This window comes from Lampetra planeri, chromosome 2 (assembly GCF_965212315.1).
Source record: "Lampetra planeri chromosome 2, kcLamPlan1.2.h2, whole genome shotgun sequence".
NCBI lineage: Eukaryota > Metazoa > Chordata > Hyperoartia > Petromyzontiformes > Petromyzontidae > Lampetra > Lampetra planeri.
In genome coordinates, this window is record NC_136108.1 from 3,626,827 (window position 1) to 3,650,281 (window position 23,455).

Consider the following 23,455-nt stretch of genomic DNA (forward strand, 5'->3'; position numbering starts at 1 on the left):
TGGACTCTAAAAAGGTGGCTGCATTATTTCACAGGTCAGCGTTCCCGTTATGCTGCAGAGCAGCACGGTGTGCTGACGCAGGTCACACGGAACACGATGGGACAGGCAGCTTTTGAAACGCACAGGGGTAGTTGCGACACATTGCATTTACCAGCTCAAAAGTTCACGCTTTACCAAGAAACAAGCCCCAAAGCCTGGAAGCACTGGGACGGACGCATGCATTGCAAGAAGGACTCCTTTCCACTCCAAACTTCTCATGGTTCCCCCTACTTTGAATGTTCTCATGCGGTTGCATTGTGCGGGGTTGTGTGACAATGTAATTTCCCAAAACAGATGTGTTTGTTCAGTCACTGCATCGCCTTTAATTGCACAATTGCCCTCGCAGCACACTGCAATCTTTCTGCTGAAACCACGGGCCCTGCATATAATATCCACTGCCAACGCTAATCCGCTGTTCCAAGGGGGAATCCAGCTTCTCGCTGCAGAGCAACACCGTGAGCGTGTCGCCTGTTTTCAAGACACTTAAGTGAACGCGTCCGTGCCAGGCACACCTATCTAGTCTCACTCGCAGTGTTTTAATGCGTAATCTTGGTCATGGCATTGACACTTTAATGGACCATGGATAAGACTGTGGTTTGTATAACTGTGCAGTTGTACTTTGTGCAATGCAGCTTATAAAGACTGCCTCAAGCTCTGCTTGGAATGATAGCAAAAAGAAAACCGACTGTTTCCGATGGCGCAGCTACAATATATAGTTTAAATACGTGTTACTCGGTCCACGTTGACTTACAATATCACATTTTATTTATAACACGAGTTCGTGTCGTCCCGTTTTGAATGTTCCTGTTTAACAAGCCTCTCTCTCTCCCCTGACCCAGACCCCCATGCATGTGCGCAGCCCACCGATTGTTGCAAAGAGATTTGATTTTGCTTGTGGCGGTGTAGCCTACAGGGTAAAATCTCACTCGCACCCCACGTGTACACGCCGCCGCCGCCGTTTTGACAGTATTAACATTGTTCCTTCGGAGTGTGAAATTGTGTATTTAATGTACGGCATTAAACCATTTGCAGGGTCAACGAAGAGCCGAATCCTTTGTTTTCGTTCCGTTTCTCAGTCCACTTGTCCTGGCGAGGGTCGCAGCGGTGGCAGCGTTTCGAGTAGTGGCGGTCCAGACGTCCCTGGCCAGACTCCATCTCTTCCTCGGGAATTCTCAGCTCAGCCGAGGAGCGACACAGTCCCTCCAGCGTGTCGTAGGCCGGCCACGGGGTCTTCTTCTAATGCCCAATGCTCGTTCTGCCTTTCAGCACCTTCTCGCTAGGCGCCCCTAGAGGACGCTGTGGCCACTCGATGGCCGCATCAAAGTCGCGGGGAAATTGCCGCGTTGTTTGTGGACTGACAAAGCGAGAGGTGGCCAATCCAATTGCTGTGCTGGATTTCAGGGTTCTGTTAAATGCTGTAGATTTGCTGCCATGACGGGAGAGCATCTGGCTTAACCAGGAAGTGTAATCACTTGTTGGATTGATCTGAAAAGCAAAACCTGCACTATGCAGTGGCTATATCGCTAGAGTATTTATCCGAAAGCCAACGTTATATCAATGTAGTCACGCGTATGAGAGTAAGCAGGGCTTAAAAATAATTTTCACTGAATATTTTACGAGTCCCGAGTAGACTGGATTAGGTACGTGATTAGCAACAAGTATACTGGATGTGGAGTACTGGGAGCAGAAATATTTCCCCAGCTGAACTGAAGCCCTGTGCATTGTACAACAGCACATACATCTCTTTCAATATGGCACTTAATTATTTTTATTTACAGATGTCGCAAATATGTAATGTGAACTACACACAGCTTCGTGTCTAAATTGAGAAAATCACATTGTTTAAAATAGGCTTTAATCAGCATTGCACAACTTGAGGCAAGGCAAACAGAAAATAATTTCAAATCAACTGTTTACACGATGACCCAAACACTAAATTGCATCAGCATTTTGTGAAATTTAAATAAGGGAGGCCCACTCCATTAACCCTAATGCCCACATTGAGCAACTCGGGCATTAAATTATCTTATTTTTCAATACCCTACATTAAGAGTTGTGCGCGTTTAAGCAAATAAAGACTGGTCGGTGGTCATGCAGACCATCAGCACCTTCCCTGCAGCATGCAGCCGCTTGGCACAACAATCGCAATTCTCCAGAGCTTGCGTCTTCTTCACCTCGACTCGCCTGTCCACGCTTCCGCACCCACGTGAAAAGGTCCACTGTCCATCAACACGGGCTGGCACTCCACGTGGAAAGTTAAACTTTTCAGGACAGCGGTCAGCTTAGGCCAGAGTGAGAAAACTATAAACCATTGTCACCGTGGTTCTGCCGAAATGTTTTGTGTATAGGAAAATGCACGCATGTATATTGTATATGACCTTAATGTGCATTAACATTTGTAGCATTCAAACTTTTACATGGCATTTTCACTTCTCAAAACATGTGGAAAAAACTGCGGTTTGAAATTCCCTCCCCGTCAGTCACTGTGCCCAACGAAAATCGCTGCCATTCAACTGTAGCACCAAAGCCAGACCAGGGGGAGAGCCTTCGAGTTGACATTTGGATTTTTCCGAAGTATAGAACAGCTCTGGGCAGGAGCTCATCCCCATAGCCCTACATGGCCCAACGGCTGAGTGGGAGGACAAGAAAGCTGGCCACTGGCCAAGACCTTCCCCCTCCCCCGCACTGCATGGTGTGCCAGCGAGGGAAGAAGCGAGCACAAGTCACGTTACGACTCTTGCTACGATCAAACCTCCGAATCACAGTTCAAGCATTCGGCTGTCGGGCACAAAGAATTTCGCTTTTGCACACAGTAATTTGCAAGGCACCCGTTATTAACGACAGGCAGCTGCGGTTGTCTGTTAGTGGCAACATTGTAATGCGACGTGGGGGTCAGATTTGCCCGACGCAATCTGAGTAGAACCTTTGAATCTTATTTGCAATAAACCTCTTGGCAGAGTGTGCCAGAGGTCACTTGTTATTTAAATAGTTATGTATGGCATTTTATATTCAATGCACCTTCAGTGGTGCGTTCCATATTTGCGAGGGCAGAGACGACCCTGGCAGCCTGATGGTGTGCAGGCCTCCTTTATTTGTAGCCATGTCCTCTGACTGTAATTATATTTAGCAGCAAATTTGTTAATGTTAACGTTGGCAAAACACCACCTGGATACAGCTCCCTGACAGTGTTTCAGTCCTAACACTTGGTGCACATATCATTTTTTTAGAAAGCCACCCTACACATGAATGTATATACATAATTTAACAAGACAAAAACTGGAGAAACGTTGGAAATTAATTCCTTAACTGGCTTAAACGTCACTTTCAAGCTGATGGTTAGTTTGTGTTTCAAACGATACTGTTTACAAAGCCTGACCAAAATGCATTATCCAAGCAAAATTCACATCCAAGGGCTGTGAATTTCATTCACAGTTGTCTGCTTACATGTCCAATTACATTACTTTTAAATGTCGGCACTGGGCATCCACACTACTGTGCATGTATAAATGCTACACCTGAACTAATTGTGATGCATCGGGATGTTGTAAAATACCATTCATGAAATTGGCACCAATTTATTTTCCGCAAAGGTTCTATCTTGTTTAGTACGCAATTAAAAGTGGCATGTTGAAATGCGATTGCTCTGCTGTGTATTCACTGTACACATCTATTAATGCCACTCCAATCAACGAAATGAGCCGTTAAAAGTCTCGTTGCCTGCTTGTGTTTAATTGACAGTGGTGGAGATTGACCTCTGCTTTATGTTCATTGGGAGATGATAAGTGGGACTGGGCCACTGCATCCTCAGATTGGCATGCTGGCATGAGACAGCATTGTGTGGGCAGCCCCGAGAATTTGCACGCGCATGTGAACGCGCGCACACACGCACTTGTGAATGCGTGCGTGTGTCCGTGCCAATGCGAGTGCGGTTGCGAGCTGTGTGTGACGCTGTGCAGGCTGGGCGAGACCGCTGGGTTCCTGCGCCGCGAGGTCTTCTCACATGTGCTCGGGGTGGCTCTGCATGCACTTGGTGAACTCTTTCACAGGCTTGCCCTCGTAGCAGATCTGGTAGATGGCTGTAAACAGCGGGAACCTGCCGCACAAACAATGGCACTTTCTCAGACTAAAATCTCAAACAATCAACCTTGGTGCACAGGAAAGCCATCACCTCAATACTTGAATCCCTGATCTAATTGCTTTAAATACTCTTCTTAAAATCATGGATAAGCCACTGCTTGATGAAGGCCTTCCCTCGCCACCACCGTCTCTCACGATCCTGCATTGTAATAATCCACCCGTAACCCGAACACGAGCGGATTTATTCTTAAAATTGCACTGCTTAAACAGCTGCAAATGTATAGATTCTAGAAATGTGCTTATTGTTAGTGTAAGGCTTCACCGCCGTTTGTCACAATTCAGAGTTCTGTTTCTATACAAGAATAGTTTTTTTTTTACTCTTGGAGTGAATAGTAGTACTGTACCTCTAGTGGCTCCAGGGGTGATGTGAACCCACTACATACAACAAATACGATGCACATTGGCTCTTAAACAAGCGGTTTGATACACTGTAGAATAATACAAATTAACCAATGAATCAATGTATCGTTACACCTGCTCGTGGCTCTTACACGAAGCAAGCGTGTGAGGAACCCTGCCCACTGGTGTCCGGCCTGGGCCATGTGGCGCTTACTTGTCCACTAGCCCCTTGGTGCTGAGGATGCGGTGCACCTCCGCTGAGGTCTGTGGGCCCTGTAGCTTCTGTCCATTGAGCATCTCCTTCTCCAGCTCCTCTATACTCTGTAAGCACAAGCACAGCTCATCCATACAGCTCACTTGTCCTCGTTTTGTGTTGGTTTTGCGGTGCTTTGTCAATCCACTGCTGGAGAAAGGCCCCCTCACGCAGTGTGGGCCGCGTGGGTCGTTTGATCGTACTTCACCATGATGGTCAGTGGGGGGGGTTGGTGAAGGTAATAGGACCATGATGGTCAGTGGGGGGGGTTGGTGAAGGTAATAGGGTGGGAAAGCCCAAGACCAGTTCAGACATCACTCGCCACTTACGTTAGCTGGGGCGCAGTATCAAACTCGGGTCGCCAAGTCTGTTGCGTAGTGCGCGTTAGCCACGATGCGTCTCTTATTCTTTTTTCTATTTTACTCCACCAAATGTCATCCTATCATGGTGAGCAACACCATAGGACGGTTCCCACTGCTCTGGAGGGTGAGGTAGATGACTTGTGTTATTGAGTACAGGCCCAGACAAAGATTTTTGCGAGCCTCGTCCTCCAGGACCAGTGTGCAGGCTGCTGGCCATTGGCACACGTGGTTGATTGAGGAGGGAACTCCAAGTTGGTGATCTCTGACACCGCGAATCTGGATGCTGCCTTCCATTCCGAGGACGTGGTCGGCATGCCTCGGGCGATTCCACTTGCCCATTCTCGGGGAAAAGCCGACTCATCTGATGATGGAGTAATGATATTTTTTTACTTTGGATAATTTATCACTATCATTTCTTATCGTCACTCGATTTCTAAGTAAATACATTTTAACAAAAATTCTAAGGTTATTAATAATATCGACTAGCCTTACGCTGGCTCTCTTTTGTTGCTAAGCAATTTGCATTACACAGGCGTTATTGCCATGTGCTTAACAACTGCAATTAAGCAACTAATCTATTAATCAACGAACTTCAAAACCAGGTGACAGCACACGGAGTCAGCAAGTGCCTTTAGCAATGGGAGATCTGTCATACAAAATGTACCGGCAAGAAAAAATACAGATACAAAAATTAAACATGTTCTCTTAGATTAGGTCGTGAGGCTATTCCTAGTCATGGGACTGGACCCCTCAAACAGCTTGTAGCTTTGAAATGAAATAAAAACATCACACCGATTTCAGTTCATGGTGGGATGGGAGTGGAAAAGAAATGTATAAAAGATATGAGCACTAACCCCGTCACTCCGTAGGCTGTGCAGAAAACCATCAAAATCAAATTTGGTTATAACTTCGTTTGGCCAAATTCGAGCTCTGGAGAATATAAAAGCATCACTTGCTGCCACGTAACAAACATTTCTCTGTCGCAGGGCATGTAGGAAACTGCACCACATAGTAATCTATAAATATTTTTTTTATTTTACCAGGTGAGGTCCATCCACTGAGCTCTATAGCTCTTTTTCAAGAGTGACCTGGCCAAAAAATGATAGCTCAACGAAGTGGCTTTTCACGTGGAAATTTATAGCAGCCAAATACTCTAAAACGCCGTGATGTTGATTCTAAATTTAGAGGGAAAAACTGGAGAACCCGGGACAAAAATCCACACGACGACGGTGAGAACATGCAAACTCCAAATATACAGCAGGCGTCGGGGTCGGGATCGAACATACGACCTCCTGTATACCAGGCGAGTTAGAGTGTGGATTTAAAAAAAAAGTCTCTTACAGGGATTTCATGAGTAGTTCTGCGACATGCATCTGTGGGCCGTTCTTTAACGTAACACGTGATGCACCATTTTGCTAGAGTTTAGAATGCACGCTTCGATAGCGCAAATGGAATAAAACTGCAAATGGAATAACCCCCCCCCCTCTCCGCCTCTGATCTCTGCACCAGATTGGGTTAATTGATGACATCACCCTGCTGCTCTATTTAAGACCTGGAGCAGGTGGAGGGCTTCACTATTCTGGCAAATTGCCAGATGATGCTGGATGTAATTACCAGAAAAACGTCGTACTCAAAACAATTTAAATGTTGTGGATTCACTCTTCAACACACCGGTGGGCTAAAGTAGTGAATTATTTGTCTTTTGTCAACGTGACACATTTTTTACTGATTGGCCGTGTCTGGTGGTGGAGGGTTGCGACACATTTATAAATAACGCGATCTAACCCAAAAACCTTTCTTCTGAATAATATTGGTCGCGAAAGCCTACGTGTTAAACTGAAAGCCTACATGTTAAACAAATAAAATGGCACAATCGGCAGACCACCCTCCGCGCCTCGCATGCACAAAAGACGCTGTGACCCTCATCAGGGTGGCACAACATGGCGCACCTTGCCCTTGACCACGAAGGCCTCGGCCACACGGCGGTTGCGGCCGCCGTAGCAGGTGGTGATGAGGTCGGCAACGCCGCAGCTTTCCAGGAAGGTGGCCGACGTGACGGTGCCGCTGCAGAAGAGCTTGGCGAAGGCGATCATCTCCATGAGGCCCAGTCGGATGACGGCCGCCTTCGTGTTGTCCCCAAAGCCCAGGCCGTCGCAGAAGCCAGCGCCCACCGCCACGATGTTCTGCGTGCCATGTATAGGAGAACTCCTTTAATCTGTTAACCTGTTACCCACAACTCCTATTTTCCACAGGAGATGTAAGGGTCCGCGAAAACTATTATAAGCGGCCTTATTTTTCCAAATAATCCATGTTTTTTCCCCCCCACGTACAAGTGCAGTAAACTCGCGGATAACCAGCCTCCCTATGCCTTGGACACGAACATGACAATAAAATCAACACCTTGAGAGCTCCGCAGAGCTCCACCGTGTCGGCCTCCTCCACAACCGTGATGCGGAAGTTGAGCGTCTGCATCAGCTGCTTGAGCAGGAGTCCATTGGCGCGGTTCTTGCTTCCTGCGGCGACACGAGTCAGCATTCCTCTCACTCGTGGGGCCAAGGGTAAATATAACGCGGCTCCGCGAGCCCACGGGTGCGCACCGCACGCACTTGGCACGGGCGCGCATTCGCGTGCGGACACGTATGAATGTATGTACGTAGAACTTCTTTCGCACCGTACGCAGCCAACCGTGCTAATCGGAGGACAGCAACCCTGGCATGCGTTGCTCGTACCGATGGTGGTCTCGCAGAACTTCTCGTCGGCCACCTCGTTGGCGATGTTGGCCCCCATCAGCACGCTCATGTCGATGCCAAGCTTCTCCCGGATGATGTTGGAGATCAGCTTCAGTCCCTCCGGACCCTCGTCGACTCCCTGTCAAAACACAGACACACAATCAACTGAAGACAATGGATTCCCCCGAATAGCCCGCACAGGGGATGTTGGGGGCCGCTAGCGACCAACTATGCAGGCAAGTGCGATGCACAGAGGGATGGCGTGGCCGGCACAGGTACTAGCCACACATCACAGGAGTCACCTCAACAATGGGAAACTGCTCGTAACCTACCAGAAGCAATGAGCTCTACCTAAACCACCGCATTCAGTACAAAAAAAGCAAAAACCTGTTTGCCGCACAACCCTTTAACAACAGATGGAACCACCGACCGCTTCATTGGACAAAGAGGATTAGAGAAGAGTCAATCATGCAGGATCGTTACGCCACCGAAGAGCTGACCGTGAGTTCTTTGAGAACTTGTGTGTCAGTGCTAAGTCCTGTGAAGGGACGGTAAAAGCGAAACCTTAAAAAAAATGCACTTCTTGAGACAGATGGAGCCCCAACAAAATAACTGTTACATCTCATGTAGCATGCGCTTTACTCAAGTGATTAACTACCAACACCTCAAAATAACATGTTATATATATCTAACCCTAAAGCCTAGCCGTGTGACTAAAGTAAGCCTTAATACAATAATATTTCATGACGTGAGGGTGACCTCTAACCCTACCCATCAAAGCCCTAAACTTATTACGCCCATTAACCCTTCAATAGCACAGACTAAATTTACTCATAGTCCTTGAACACACAACCCTTGTCCAAGCAATCAATCCCACGAAACACCAATGACAAACCTTCACTCTGACCGAACACCAGGAATCCCAAAATATACCACCCATAGTCTTTAAAGTAAGGTCCTTTATCGAATGGAATCTTAACACTATTATTCAGTTAATAATAGTTGCTAAATCTTATTGCAATGTTAAGCCATGATCTGTTATTAATCCCTAACCAATGCATAATTCAAATGTGTTTCTTAATCTTCACCATTCGCTACTCTTAACTGTCCTGCAGGCTTAACCCTAAGCAGTTCCTTACTCCCCAATCACATGTAAGAGAGTGCACTGTTATTATTAACATAAATACCTTAGCATAACCCTGCAGGGTAGGTGATTAATGAAGCATCAATTTATATATTAAAATGTATTCTTATGCTCATGATACATTAGTTGAATCATGTGGTTAATCATGGAAAATGACACGCAAATTAGATGCTAATGCTACATTTTACTGGGGGAAAACCTGTATAAATGAGAGATGGAAATTAGATGCAAAGCAGTGTTTTATTTTGACGGTGACAATTTAAAAGTGGTAAAACATGTAATAGAAAACTAAAATGGAGATGGCCAGGGTATCTTGCTTGGACATCAGATGACAGTTGGGTGAGATTAATTAACAGAATGGAGGCCGATTGGAGGGATGGAGAAAGACGGGTAGAAAGAAAAATAGGCGGCGGGATACGAGGAGAAGATCTGAAGGAGCGCAGTGGATGGAGGTGGTGATATATCTTGGATGGAGGTGGTACGACACTGGCGAAGGTCTCTGTCCGACATTGGGATGTTATTGGCAGAATAAGAAGAACGCGCGAAGAAATATTGCCACCGGCCGCCTTGCGCTCCTCGCCCATCGCTCATCCGGGTGAGCTGCGGCCCACGTGTGAGCGTGAGCGGCCCACCTTGATGAGGGAGATGCCGATGGCGCCGGGCGCGATGTGGCCCGCGATCTGGTCGCACAGGCGCTTGATGAACTGGTGCGGCACCACGAACACCAAGATGTCTGCGCCGTTAGCCGCCTCCACCACGTCCGCCACCGCGACCTGCCGGGGTGGCGCACATGGCTCGTGACTAATTTCAACGCGGAGGGTGTGCGACGTCGTCTGTGAAAAAAGCTTCGTAGCTTTTCAGATTCCTCCAGTCTAAATGAAGATTGTGATTGTGACATTTGACCCACGGGGTCCAAACCGGAATGGCGTTTAAAAAAAAACATACCCCCATGTTTTAAATGAATATTGGATGGTCCTCATGTCTGAGGCATTGGTGGAATTTCTATATTCCGATGGCAATGACCAGTCTGTTCAGACAACCAGTATTGACTTTGAATAAAAGTAGTGTTTATTTTATCACTCCCGATGAATGATGGATTGAATCAACTCCAAATGGAAGAAAAACACAAATGTCATTTGGTATGTTTTTTTTATCTGGCCTTTGAGAGAATTAGTGCTGTTTAAAGTTAAGTTATCCATTTAGGATCGAAAATGTTATAATTGACCATCAGGTTTTATATATTCATATTTAGAAGTCAGTTTATAAACTGTACCGTATTTCTATTTGAGGTTGTTACAATGAGAACCACAACATTCAGCTGGCTTTTTACATTAGAAAACAGTACAATTTAAAAGCTTTTGCCATTACCTAGAATTATATACAGTTACAATAGGTAATTTGCTTCTTTGGTAGTTATATTTTGGGGCCATAATTCACACATTTGATCAAGGTTAGGCTGTTATCATCCGTTCAGAGAAAAAGGCATCAATACATTTCATGCTACCGTGGCCTCACCTGGAACGCAATCAAATCCGAAATAACAAATGTATCACTGATGTCAATGTCAAGGCGAGACTCACGGCTCATGAACTTTAGCACGAGGGCCGCCTACGTGTGCAACATGGCAGTGGGTTCATAATGCCCCAGCGGCGAGCAACCTTGGTGCGCACATTCGCATTCATGCGTCGGGTATGTGACTGCATGGGCATATACAAAGACAAAGATCCCCACCCCCCCATATAGCCTTTACCAGACTGTTGGGGCAAGTGCTGTTAGCGAGCACCTATGAAGGCCGGCACGGCACATGAGAGGGTTGGGGGGCCGGCACCACGCCCGGCCGCCTTTGTCTACCTCGTGGCAATGTGTACACACCACATCAGCTACTTATTTGAGGCCGAGGCCGAATCGACCTAGGAGAGGCCCAGGACCGGTTCAAATAATCGTCACAGGTGTTGGCCGTGAGCGGGAATTGAACTCGGGTCGCTGGGTTGGTAGCGCAGGACGCTGCCCGCTCCCCACATACACACACACGGCAATGCAGCCGCATTCCAGTTCAAACACGGGCAAACATCACGTGTCCAGGCACACACTGAAACAAGAGTCATACTGGCCAACAAGTGCTGGACAGCGATTATGTGTCCACACAGACACTGCACTACAATGACATTCCGACAGGTCGGACACACAAATAGACCCCCTATAGTGTTAACAACAGACCGTTGGGGTGAGTGCGATTAGCAAGAACCTATTAAGGCCAGCACGGCGCACGAGGAGGGTGGGTGGCCAGCACCCTACCTGGCCGCCTTTGTCTCCCCACTACTGATGGTTACACACACACACACGTGCAACACCACATTGCAGTTAATGTCTACCTATAAAATATCTGACTGATATGCATGTAAAGTATATAGGGCAAGTACGTATTATTTTAGTTGGTTACACAGCAAAAGAAATAGCGAATCCAACAAAAGTAGAGTTGAATGTGAAAAACATGCGGCTATATACAGCGAGACACAGTGGAACAGGTGTTATTTTGGTGATATAAATAATGGAGCAATAGGTAATTACATAAGCAAACATTGTACAGTACTGTACATTCTCCTTACGTAATAGAAACGTGAAGGTAGGAAGCAATGCAAAAAACAGCCTCAAAGCAAAGTTAATAAACAACTTAGAGAGATTAAGACAGGATTCAAAGTCATGTCCAACGAAAATTCCTGCGCGATAAAATTACTTACAACTAATGTAATCTGTTGCTACTTAATATAACAACAATAATGGTTTACGGCCCTTTGTCAATCCACTGCTGGATGAAGGCCTCCCGTTGCCATGTGGGTGTTGGAGACTGTTTGACCATACTTCACTATGCATGTCGGTATGGGTTGATCAAGGGCAGAGGTGTGGAGGCCGGGATCGGTTAAGATGTCATTCGCCACAGTCAGGAGGGAAACTGAGCTCACCGGGTGCAATGCAGAGCGTGTACTGCGACTACTGTCACCGGGCAAGAATCTAACATTGTTTTCTTTGTTTCAAGCCGGTATTAACGACTAAAAAATGTCACCAACGACGGAAATTGTTTCTTTATTACCATGACCCCGAAAGCAGAAGTAGTGCAAGCGATCAATGGCCAGCTGTAAGGCCAGCTCGGGTCAACCAATCGCCAATTGAAATATCAGTCGTCCAAAAATCAAGCCAGCACAATGACGCTCACGCCTTGCCAATTCCTTCTTAAACAAAAACATGTGTGCAGTGGCACATGTCGTAACACTCATCACCCTTGTCTCGCACCACGTGGGGGGGAGGGGGTGAGCCGGATCAGCTATTGGCTCCCAGTTGTGATAGGCGCTCCATTTTGGCTGTGTAGAAAACACCAGGTCAGAGCTCAATGACACGAGGCCCTTTCGCAAAGGTGACCTAGGGTTTGTGCTTTTGGCGCGAGCAATGTGCGCATGGAATGCCTTGGACTCCTGTAGCCTCTCGCACCCACAGCCGCACTGGGCCCCGTGTGTACCTTTGGCCTTGTAACGCGTGCACTTATTTCTGGCCATGTGTTATTGCGGCCAGATGTTTAATACTGTCCCTTGCTGACTTTACTTATAGGGAAACAAAGGACCATATACCGTGTATGTGTGTGTGCCAGCAAGGGTGAATGCACCCTGCCGTGCATGCAATCAAAGGCACATGCACACCTTGCTGTGTGTACAAGTGTACACACAAGCAAGGGTGAATGAATGAATGCACCACGCTTGGTGCACAAGTGCGTGCCCATTTGCAAATCACCCCGCGAGCACAGCGTTTGCAGGGGGCGCGCTGCGCGTGTGTATATACGCGCGTACCACGTTGGCGGGTAGCTTGTGTCCCGGCAGGTACTTGACATTCTCGTGCTCAGTGTTGATGATTTCGGTCAGCTTGCGTCCGCCCACCTCCTCCTCGAACACCCACATGCGCACCTTTGAGTCGAACTGGGGCAGCGCTGCTGCGTTGGCGCCCACGATCTTTGCAATTGCCGAGCCCCTGCAGGGACGCGCACACAAACACAAAGATATTGTTCACTTCGCTTCATTTATCGTGGTTAGTGAATGTATATTAATGAGCAACTATTACTGCAGGCATGGTATTAGGGCCAATACAAAGCCCTTCTGCTTTTGTCTGCCGAGTGCTGATGTTTACGCTATACACCAGGCACCAATTAAAGGCAAGTTGATTTAGGAGGCAGCCCAGGGCATGCTCGGATATGAAAGAGAGCTGTACATGGCAAAAGATATGTAGTGCAGTATGTGAACCGCTGTGCTACCCGTCCCCACAGCACACTCGTAAACATACTCTGTGCACCGAAGAGCATTTGCTTACCACCCCAGAAACTACTCTTGACAAGCAAAGCACACGCACGATTTGCCTGTGTAAAAACACCGTAACAAAAACAAAGGGGCACACAGCATGTCCATACATATTACTCCATGGCTGATGCTGCACTCACAGACAATTATTAAAAGTGAAAGAAATTGGGGGGGGGGGGGGGGGGGCAAGGCACCATAGCCGGCTCTAGAATCACTCGCAAGGTGGCCATGCACACGTGCCTATTTGAACCGGCACACGGACACCGATTTGTATTAGCTCCCCTCCACAAGCCCTTGGCAGCATACATTTGGTTAAAATGTGAACACTCACATGGGAGATTGAAAATGTCACCGGTCATTTTGTTGTGCAGGGCACATTCTAAACTGTTCCAGGGCGTGTTTTGTTTAAATAAATGCTGTGGGGGGTGGGGGGGAAATACAGAGGTAGGGCATTCGCTTAATTGCAATAAGTTACATTGTGTTCGTCAATCAATGGGCCTTCCAGGCAAGTGCATGCAAGCAACATTTTGGGGCAAACCCCGAAATGTTTTGTGCATTACTGAACATCAGCAGCAGGGTTGGGAAAGCTAAACACGTGCATGATATTGATCTGAATGACCTAGTGCTTGACATTATCTATTTCCATTATGAGATTAAACCTCCACACGTTTATTAATATATACCTGAGTATTTACCAGCAATATTGGATAGGAGTTGTAATACTATACTGATAGGTAGTTTCATCCACAATCTAACCTACCCTGACACATAGGTGGGGCAAGCGGTGTGTGTCACATTCGCAACTGTGCACGTACCCACTTATAACTCTGGCCTTTTAAAACAGACATAGCGAGCACATATGATGTGACTTTAAAAGGCACCGAGACTATTTCTCATCTTAGGGCTTAGAGGCTGGGGTTGCAGCTTGAGGAGGCCCCGCTGGATAAATTTAAATCACGAGGAGTAATGTATACGGGTGTGTGGCTGCGCGGTCTGCCTGTTCGGGCCGATGCGGAGGTCGTCATTCAAGCAGCACCTGTTGGCACAATACCGTACCGTCGTGCACGAGTATTACGCCGAGATGGAGAATCGCACGCTTATTAAAAAAGAAAAAATGTCACTCGAAAAATCCAGCGGTCGTGTAATGTCACGCAGAATGTCGTTGCGGTATAAATAATGCATGTAACAATTTGTCTCGACTCAAATTCACTTCTGTGAAATCTTTAAAGTTATCATCAAATGCTATGTTTTTGAGTAAACGCCTGCATGCCATTGTAATTACCATGCCTCTATGTGTAAAAGGGGACAATGCATTTTAAGGGATTCCTGTTGGGACAATTAAACATTGTTATTCATATTAGAACTGTGGTAATTGGGTATGGAGGTTATGCTTCATCAGTGAGAATATCCTACCATCTATAGTTGTATTGCTTTTAACAAGGCAACCCTTGAGTTGAATTTCGACGTCAATAAGTGCCATTAGCAGGGTGTGACAAGTTAACGTCAGGGGGCCTCATGTGACAGAAGAGAGCCATCCACAATCATTGTAGAGTCAAAATAATATGGTGTGGTCATTGAAGAGGAAAAAGAAATTCTTAAAATATACAAGTTCACATATTTTTGGGAGGTCGGAGGGGTACAATACTTCCTAACATGCCACTCTTGGGCACACATGCATCTTATGAAAGAACAGAGCATGTGTTGGCAAATCCTTTCATAAGAGCTACATTTTAGGGTACAATGCAGGCACATTGTGAATAACTCCGCTAAAATGCAAGCCAAACTGAAAATTATCTCTTGTGAGCATGTGTTATACATAAAGGGCCTTTATGGTTTGTTTATTTTGCAACACCCACCCTTTGTCCCACCCTCTTTCACTAACCTTGCCTAGGCAGTGAAGCAATGCAGGGGCTATAAACCTGCGAGATATCTCTCAACGGAGTTCCACCGATGAAGATCTTTCTTGCAAAAGGTTTGCGATATTACATCTCACTGGGTTCTCACTCGGTTAAAGTTTGGCTGAATGACTGTTAGATGTGGGACCGAAGACTACAGTATGCATGTAGAATTTATTTCGCACCACACGTAGCCAACCGTGCTAAAATCGGAGGTGCGATGTGGAGTGAACACTTCTTGATTCTTTAAGCTCAAAATGCGTGCATCGAATCAAGTGTCAAATGCATGCATATCATATGTGAATGCTACATTTAGGCTCGTGGTAAGGCATTAATGATTTAATTGTGACACCGAATGGCCATAAATAACAAGTTTAATTATTGCACCAATACTTCCAGGCCCCACGTTTGAGTAATTAATTACCGATTAACATGCTGATTGTTTTATTGTAGAGATTTTTTGCCCGCGCGCGACTTTATTTTCCAGAGGATGACTGAAGGATGCTTGTCGCCAAGTCTCATCGATAACCCCCTCACCCCCTGCCTCTTGCCCTGTTGGTCTTGGATGTATTGTGTTGATGATTAACACTCGGAGAGTGCCTTACGCACAAACCAACAAACCAAAAAGTAGAGTTATTTGCCCAACCAAAAAATCTGTGTTTTAGTAGTGTTCAGATAAAGTAGTGTAGTAAATGGTTTACCCTTTTGATCAATGTTTCATATACAATAAGTCTTGTATTCGATTACTTTTTTAACTCAAGACACATTTTTTAAGTAGCTTTGCAGAACAAGTACATGTATACAAAGGCCGTCACAGAACAAAGTTGATAGAACATTTCTGTTAAGTGGCTGCAAGCATATTTAAATATCTATTGCTATTTTTGTTTCGTAATGTTGCCCGAGGATAAACTTGTCCATCAGCTCTTGCCCAAAGACACAAAGCAGTATTGTTCTGAAGGAAATCTGAGAAATTTCGAGAAGAACAACTAAGAGCTTTATTTCTGACCAACATTCGAGATCACTATGACCACTGCAGTTAATTGATAGATGATGTGGAAAACCTTCATTTCAATTGCACATTTCAGGGCATACACTCCTGTATTATGACAGTGAGTTGCATAGTTTGTGTCCGACCAATAACTGACGGAAAGCTTATATGACCACACAGATTAAGAAATAAACTACACACATTTACGGCCTGCGAATTCTGCGAACGCATTCACCTTCCAGTACACAAAACGAGAGTGGCGAAGGGCCCTTATGTGTAGCACACACATGTGTAGCACACACATGTGCCCGGTTGTCCAGGTCCAACCGTGAGTGGTGCTGGGGAACTGAAGGCAGATATGAAGCCGCAGCACACTTGGGGTATTCGTGACCACCGCGAGAGGTTTCCTTCTCGGCTACAACGTCAGAGATCCCCCAGCGATGCCGAGCGGCGTTTTTTTGAAACGCAAAACATCGGCGTGCTGCTACGGTGGCGAAATCCAAACCATCAAACACATCACCGACGAATGCGCCACCCTTGCGGTGTTTGCTGCTGCGATCCTCCTGGGGATTTGGTTGAAAAAGTTCTATTTGAAAGATGGCAACCTCTGCTAAATTCAGGAGGGGTGCACGTGTCACAAGCTTAAGAATTGGCATTTCAGTAATCAATGGATTGATGCATTGTTACACTCCTAGAGCCAGCTCTGTTATAATGGCTACAATTGCATGAGAAGCAGCCCTTACAAAAGTCTCTTTTTAATACGTGATTCTGTAAACGGTGCAACGTACTTGCCAGTAAAATGAATTTAGAACTAAACATAATCGTGCTGCTAAAGTAAACACATTGTCCAAACAATGCCAGGAACCTGCAACTTGCACATGGCGTTGCACGTAACCTTGCCTCCATCGGGGTGGGAGTTGAAGGCGGCGCTGACCACGCCGCTGTGGGTCTGGGTTGAGATATTTTCAGCCCCGGCGGGTCGTGTTACTCAGCGGCGTGACAGTCACTGTCCTGCGATTTAAATATACACGAGGCGCAGGCGGATACTCGCGCCAGCTCGTCCGATGCACGGCACGCGTGTGCAAGTTAGTTCAGTGCAAAACAGGGCATCAGGTCCATGCGGATTACAGGATCTGCGGTATGTCCCCCCTGCCCCCTTTATCAATGCGGATCATTGGATTTCTGTTGTATTGTATTGTAATCGTTCCATCAATCAACACCCCTATTGTGTGTCATGCGAGTGCCCAATGAGACTACAAAGTAGAACTGCGTAACTGAAAAAGATAATCTTGATTTGAAGCTTTCGTGACTGCAGGAATACATACTCTTTGGTTCTTTCGGTAAAGTCACGTAGGTATAAAATAAAATAAATCACGACGTTTCGGGCCCAACACAAGCGTCCGTCATCAGGTATGAAAGCATGATCTGCTGCCGAAGCAAAGGCAGCACGAAACAACACAGTCGAGTGCTGCAGTATTGGCAGAGAACATGAGACATAATACTAATGAGGGCATCTATCTCTGGGAAAGGTCATCATCAAATTGAGTCACTCCCTGTAATTCAGGTGCGGAATTGTTTGCGCTTTATGGTAGCAATTCACAGAAATGCAGACACACTGGATGTTTTCTGCAATGTGTACACAATGCATCATCACCAAATTTCTGCTCTAATACATTAACCATAATTGGTTTGCTTCTTTTCTTTCACACGCAAATATGAAAATACATTTTACACAATTGAAATGTTTTCCTCGATAACTTGGGTGGCCTTACGACTTTAGAAACCAGCGCAACACACATTTAACTTTCAGAGCACGAGTTGCATTATGCAGCAGTTTTGTGGTTCCTGAAAAAAAAAATCTTTCTGGGTGGCTGCCCCACTTCACAACGGTGGCCACGGAGATCTGAGACAGCGCAGGTATTTTGTTTTCCCCTTTGCCACACCATTTCCTGGACTCGAAGAAAGGTCATCCATCGAATACAACCTTTGACAAAATAGCTTCTGAGAAGACGTGCACGAGGGGATTAAGCCGACGGGAGATAAAGTCATTAAATAAGGTCATGTGATACAAGCGTCATGAATCACAGCTGTACTAGACGAGAGCAGTCGAACGCGGCTCTTTCAAGGACTGCTTCGCGACGTCATTTGAGGACACATGCATTGCAGCTCTTGAAAGACTGAGTCTTCTACCGAATTAAGGAAATGGCTCTTGTTGTTTTGGTTGCCGACCCCTGGACTAGAGGCATCAGTGTTGGCATGGCGTGACCCCGATTAAGTCGTACGCTGGAAATGTATGATCATTCCGATGGTTCCACAAATTATTTCGAGTCTCTCTGACAACACACGAACCTTGTTCCAATATTTAATCTTAGGATGGCTAATTCCATCCTAAGAAATTACATCAAAAACCAGCCTCCCCTGGACCCAAACCGCTTCCTCCCACCGGTGACACCTTGGCCATGACATTGCTGCCATCACCACCGGCCAGCACTTGCCATGGCCGCCCAACACCTCCCTGTCATGGCACGGGCGCATGACAGATTTCACAACCGTGGGGTGACAGCCACCGAGGATTGAGCCCCGCGCGAGCAGTGCCGATCCTGTAGAAGGCCGGCGCTGGCAGGAGTGCAAAAGTCACCACAAGCCATCTGTGACCATCAGATCTGTCCCACTGCATCCGGCTGGATCCAGCTGACTAAAGAGAGTGCTTCACGTGATCTGTGTTGTTCTTTTTTTACTCTCAGAGACCACATGAAAGGGCCACGGAGCCAGCAGTATTTTTTAGATAACGTATCGGGGAGGTTTCTGTACAGTTTGAGAGAATAACATGGCTGTAGTGTGTATGAGGGGCGGATGTTATGCAGTTGTCAATGATTGGATTGTATACTGTATGGGTAAATCAAGCTCACCAGGATGCATAGTCTGTGATTGTCACTTTATGTGTACAGCAGCACAACCCCCGCTGTATGGTCCTGCAGTTATAGTAAATTACACCGATTTTATGGTCTCGTACAATGTGCGTGATCAGACTGAAGAGCAGTCCACATGAGATCTATTCATTCTTACGGCACCGCCTGTCAGTGGTGCATTCACGGGACGTAGCTCGAGGTCCCTAAAGCGGGGAGGCCAAGCGCGAAGACTGAACGTGCTCCGGTTCCGCCGGGCGACGGCATGGGCCGGATTTGAGAGCTCGCCGTCCGACTACATCTGCAAATTGCGACATTACGCTATGTTTACGAACACGCCGACCCTGTTGAAAATCAAGATTACTGTCCTTGAATTTTTTCTTCCCACGCCCTGACAAAAACCTTGCAATGGAAAAAAAATCATCCTATCTAGAGCTCGTTTACTAGAACACAGAATATAAGTGCACTGCCAACAGGCCCACTTTAGGGAATTCACTCAGAAATTCCACATACTGTACCCTCTAAACATTTGCACACTGATCAGCAGCAGCAGCAGCACGTCCTTTGAGAAGATTCTAAAAAGGGAAACAATAAACTTTATTTTTTAACAGCAACCGTGAAACTGTGCAGTGGGTCCCAATCGCACGCAACTCGACACAACACGTTCAGCTCCTCGCGTCGCTGGTTCCCATTGTGCGGGAGGGAGCTGGTACAGCCATTCATCACGGCGCTTGGGAAACTTGAGCATGCCTGGATATTGACCAAGTGGCCCTATGGAGAGACGGCGCACTCCTGCAACGCAGTGACAAGACCGCCTGCATCGGGAGTGCAATAGGAGCTTAATGACACTTGCAGATGCAGGGGATGCCTCTGCCCGAGCGCTTGGACTTTGTCTGTTTGGAGAGTCTCCCTGTTGAACTAATAAAAGTACAGCATAATAAATGTGCTGCATGCACGAATAAAAGCATTGATGCAATTTGGGCAACCTTTCACACAGTTATTGCAGAGTTTATATGGTACGTTGTGCAAGCGTAATGACAGTAAAGTCAACCTACTGTGTGAGTGGACTAGTTGCCACGGGAGGTAATGACAGGGGAGTCAGCCTGCAGTACGAATGGACTAGTGGCCACGAGAGGTAATGACAGGGGAGTCAGCCTGCAGTACGAATGGACTAGTGGCCACGAGAGGTAATGACAGGGGAGTCAGCCTGCAATGCGAATGGACTGGTGGCGACGGGAATGATCGAGAATCGGAGCGGGGCCAGGTGATGGAAGAGGACGGTGGAGTCTGCTGGTAGAGCGAGCGGTCTAGAACCAGCGAGAAGGTTCGTGAATGGGAGCGTGGCCTCGGACTGGATAAAAGAGAGATGCGCGGGAGACTCGGGGCTGTTGCAGTGGGGTCACCGGCCTGTCTGTGTGTGGAGAGCTCGTAGCTCCTTAATAAAGAAACCATCTCAAGACAAGTGCGTCGAAGTCGTCATTACACAAGTGTGCAAAATAGAGCTAAGGCTCATCAAAGCACAGCATAATAAATATACTGCATGCATGAATAAAACGTAGATGCAATTTTGGTAACCTTTCACACAGTTGTTTCAAAGTCTTTCCGAAAGCACGAGTGTGCAAAGATAAAGGCAAAGCTTCGCAGCAGACCAGACAAAGCCATATATGCTCTCAAGAGTATTAAAGGAAGGGCACGTTTTGAGATGTGAACCTTGGACTGAGAGATCAACGCAAGGCAATGTGTGGTAGACGGCCCTTGCAGGCATCATCATATTTTGTGTGGATATGACGTGGAAAACGAGAGGCTGGAATATATTTCACTGTCGCAATCTAACAATTGAACACATGTCATGTACTTGGTTCTTTCGGTAAAGTCACGTAGAATGGAAATAAGAATTTTTTTTTATTATTTCCATTCTACGTGACTTTACCGAAAGAACCAAGATTAATCCCTGCAGTCACGAAAGCTTTAAATCGAAACATGTCATGTAGCAGAGCACATAATCACCAAGCTCAATCACTGTTAGGGAGGGCATGATAACCTCAAGTGCTAAGTGAGTGGGGTACACTCAATGTAATATTTTACACGTAACGTTTCATAGCTGGTGATACCACAAGTTTCAGATGTAAGTCTTCAGACCTGCACAGGGAGCTTATAAGCACAAATTAACTTCATTGGTATATTACGCCATCATGAGCCATGTTGAGTCCACTCAGACATAAATTAAGTGTTTAGCACGGCAAGAGCATTTGTAGGGTGTCTGCAATTATCGCACTGCATATCCACAGTCCACATATGTCCCGATATAATCAGTCTACAGCCACAATGTGTGGTTGACTGTATGTCTACTCGGCCATTGGGGCTCATGCAACTCATAATGCCCATATCAATCGACTGTTTATTAAGAGCCAGTGGGCTAACATCACCATCATCAACCCATATCCACCAACCACCCCAATGACCAACACCATCACTCACCATCAACAACCTCTACCATTCACCTGCAACCACTTTAATTCTACACACGTTTCAGCATGTATGCTGTAGTTTGTACTTATTTTAATGTGTTTATCCCAATAAACCGGCGTCTCCACATGGCGCGTTAATTCTGTATGCCTGTGTTATGTTTCCGCACCGATACATGTTTGTACCATCAATTAATTAGACCAGAGGTTGTTCTTGCAAAAAGGGACCTTTGTCTCAAACGAGCAATCACCTATAAAGTTAATGATCTTTAAAAAGGCGTTATCGCTTTATAACGTTGATTGTATAACATGACCTCTTTAAAGTTTAAACAGCCCCTAGCACCCATCCCTACGTGGTCTCAAGTAGTGGGGCTGGCTCTTTAACCCTCCACAAGCCTTTCACTCATCACTTGGCTACTGCTGTGTGTGTACACATGTGCATGTGCACAGTACATACACGCGTATACGTGGCTGCACGCATGTGTGTGCATACACTTATATGTGTGCGTTTCGCACGAGCGAGTGTGCTTCCACGTGTATCGATGTACAATGTGGAAACTTGCGTGACTGTGTGTGCTTAAGAGTGAATTTGAAATGTGCGTTTGCGTGACAGCGGTAACCGGGTAAACATGTAACGTTGGGCAAACGTTGGCAAGTGTTGTAACCGGTGGACCAACGTTAACCCAACGTCCGATGTTTACTGGGGAAGTACTCTCGTGTGTGTGTGTACGCGCGTGTGTGTGTGCGTGCTTGTATCAGAGACGTGCATGTGCGTGTAGAAGAAATTCACTCAGGCGCGTCCGTATGTGCTCGACTTGGAAGTGCGCGCATACCCATCTGTGTACACGTCTACACGAGTACTCCACGTGGCTATCACAGTACAGAATTGCGTGCACGTGGGCACACGCGCCTGTTTGAGTGCACGATTTGCATGCGCCCTGGGTACGCCGAAGCTCTGCAAACTCATGCGAATATTCAGGCGCGTGTGTGTGCGATACTCCGCGTCCTTGCGCCCGTGTGTACGTGCAATGACACGTCTCGCGCACAGGGGAAGTCCGTTTAAATGACGTGCGCACACGCACACACGAGCACTCACCAGTTGCCCGAGCCCACGATGCACACCTTCTTGGGAGTTGTCATGTCTAAAGCGAGGTGGAGCGACGGGTAACACAGAAGGGGGGAAGTGCTGCTGTTGCTGTTGCTGCCTTCTGCTGTCACTGACGACCCCACCAACACTCGTCTGCAAAAGCACCGCGCACAACACGAGCTTCCACGTGTGCGCGCCTCGTAATGGTCTCAGGGTCTTCATAGGGGGTGCGGCCTATAGCAGAAGGGGGCGTGGCCAATATTAGAATAATGGGCGGGCCTATGATAGGGGGCGTGGTCTAGAGCAGCAAGGGTGCTATGATAGGGGGCGGAACTTATAATGGAGGGGAGGAGGTGGGGGCTATAACAAAGGGCGGGCTTATAATGGGGGGAGGAGGTGGGGGCTATAACAAAGGGCGGGCTTATAATGGGGGGAGGAGGTGGGGGCGATAACAAAGGGCGGGGTTTATATAAGAGGGCGTGGCCTAGCAGACGTGGGCGGGGTTTAACTAAAGGGGGCGGATTTCGATTTAAAGCTTTCGTGACTGCAGGGATTCATCTTCTTATATTATTAGATTATGTTTAATTTTTATTATTTTATTATTTCAACTCTACGTGACTTTACCGAAAGAACCAAGAAGATAAGGGAGTTGAACCTGAACCAGAGGGCGATTTGTGGACATCTAAAAAGAAAGTCATGGTCATGTTTGTATGATGTACACGTGATGAATGGATATCGTTACAACATTTTTTGACGACAGTTGTATGTATGTTG

General features: G+C 46.6%; 1 protein-coding gene across 1 annotated transcript; it reads right to left on the reverse strand.

Moving 5' to 3' along the window:
* Positions 1-1,877: 1,877 nt before the first annotated feature.
* Positions 1,878-22,886, reverse strand: LOC144724952 (glycerol-3-phosphate dehydrogenase [NAD(+)], cytoplasmic-like). The gene is made up of 8 exons (XM_078604298.1): positions 22,691-22,886; positions 12,840-13,017; positions 9,636-9,776; positions 7,860-7,998; positions 7,531-7,643; positions 7,080-7,313; positions 4,730-4,836; positions 1,878-4,132 (listed from the first exon to the last, which is right to left on the reverse strand). Exons 1-8 carry the CDS (start codon positions 22,732-22,734, stop codon positions 4,036-4,038), a joined length of 1,053 nt encoding a protein of 350 aa, XP_078460424.1. The 5' UTR covers positions 22,735-22,886; the 3' UTR covers positions 1,878-4,035.
* Between the last annotated feature and the right edge of the window lie 569 nt (positions 22,887-23,455).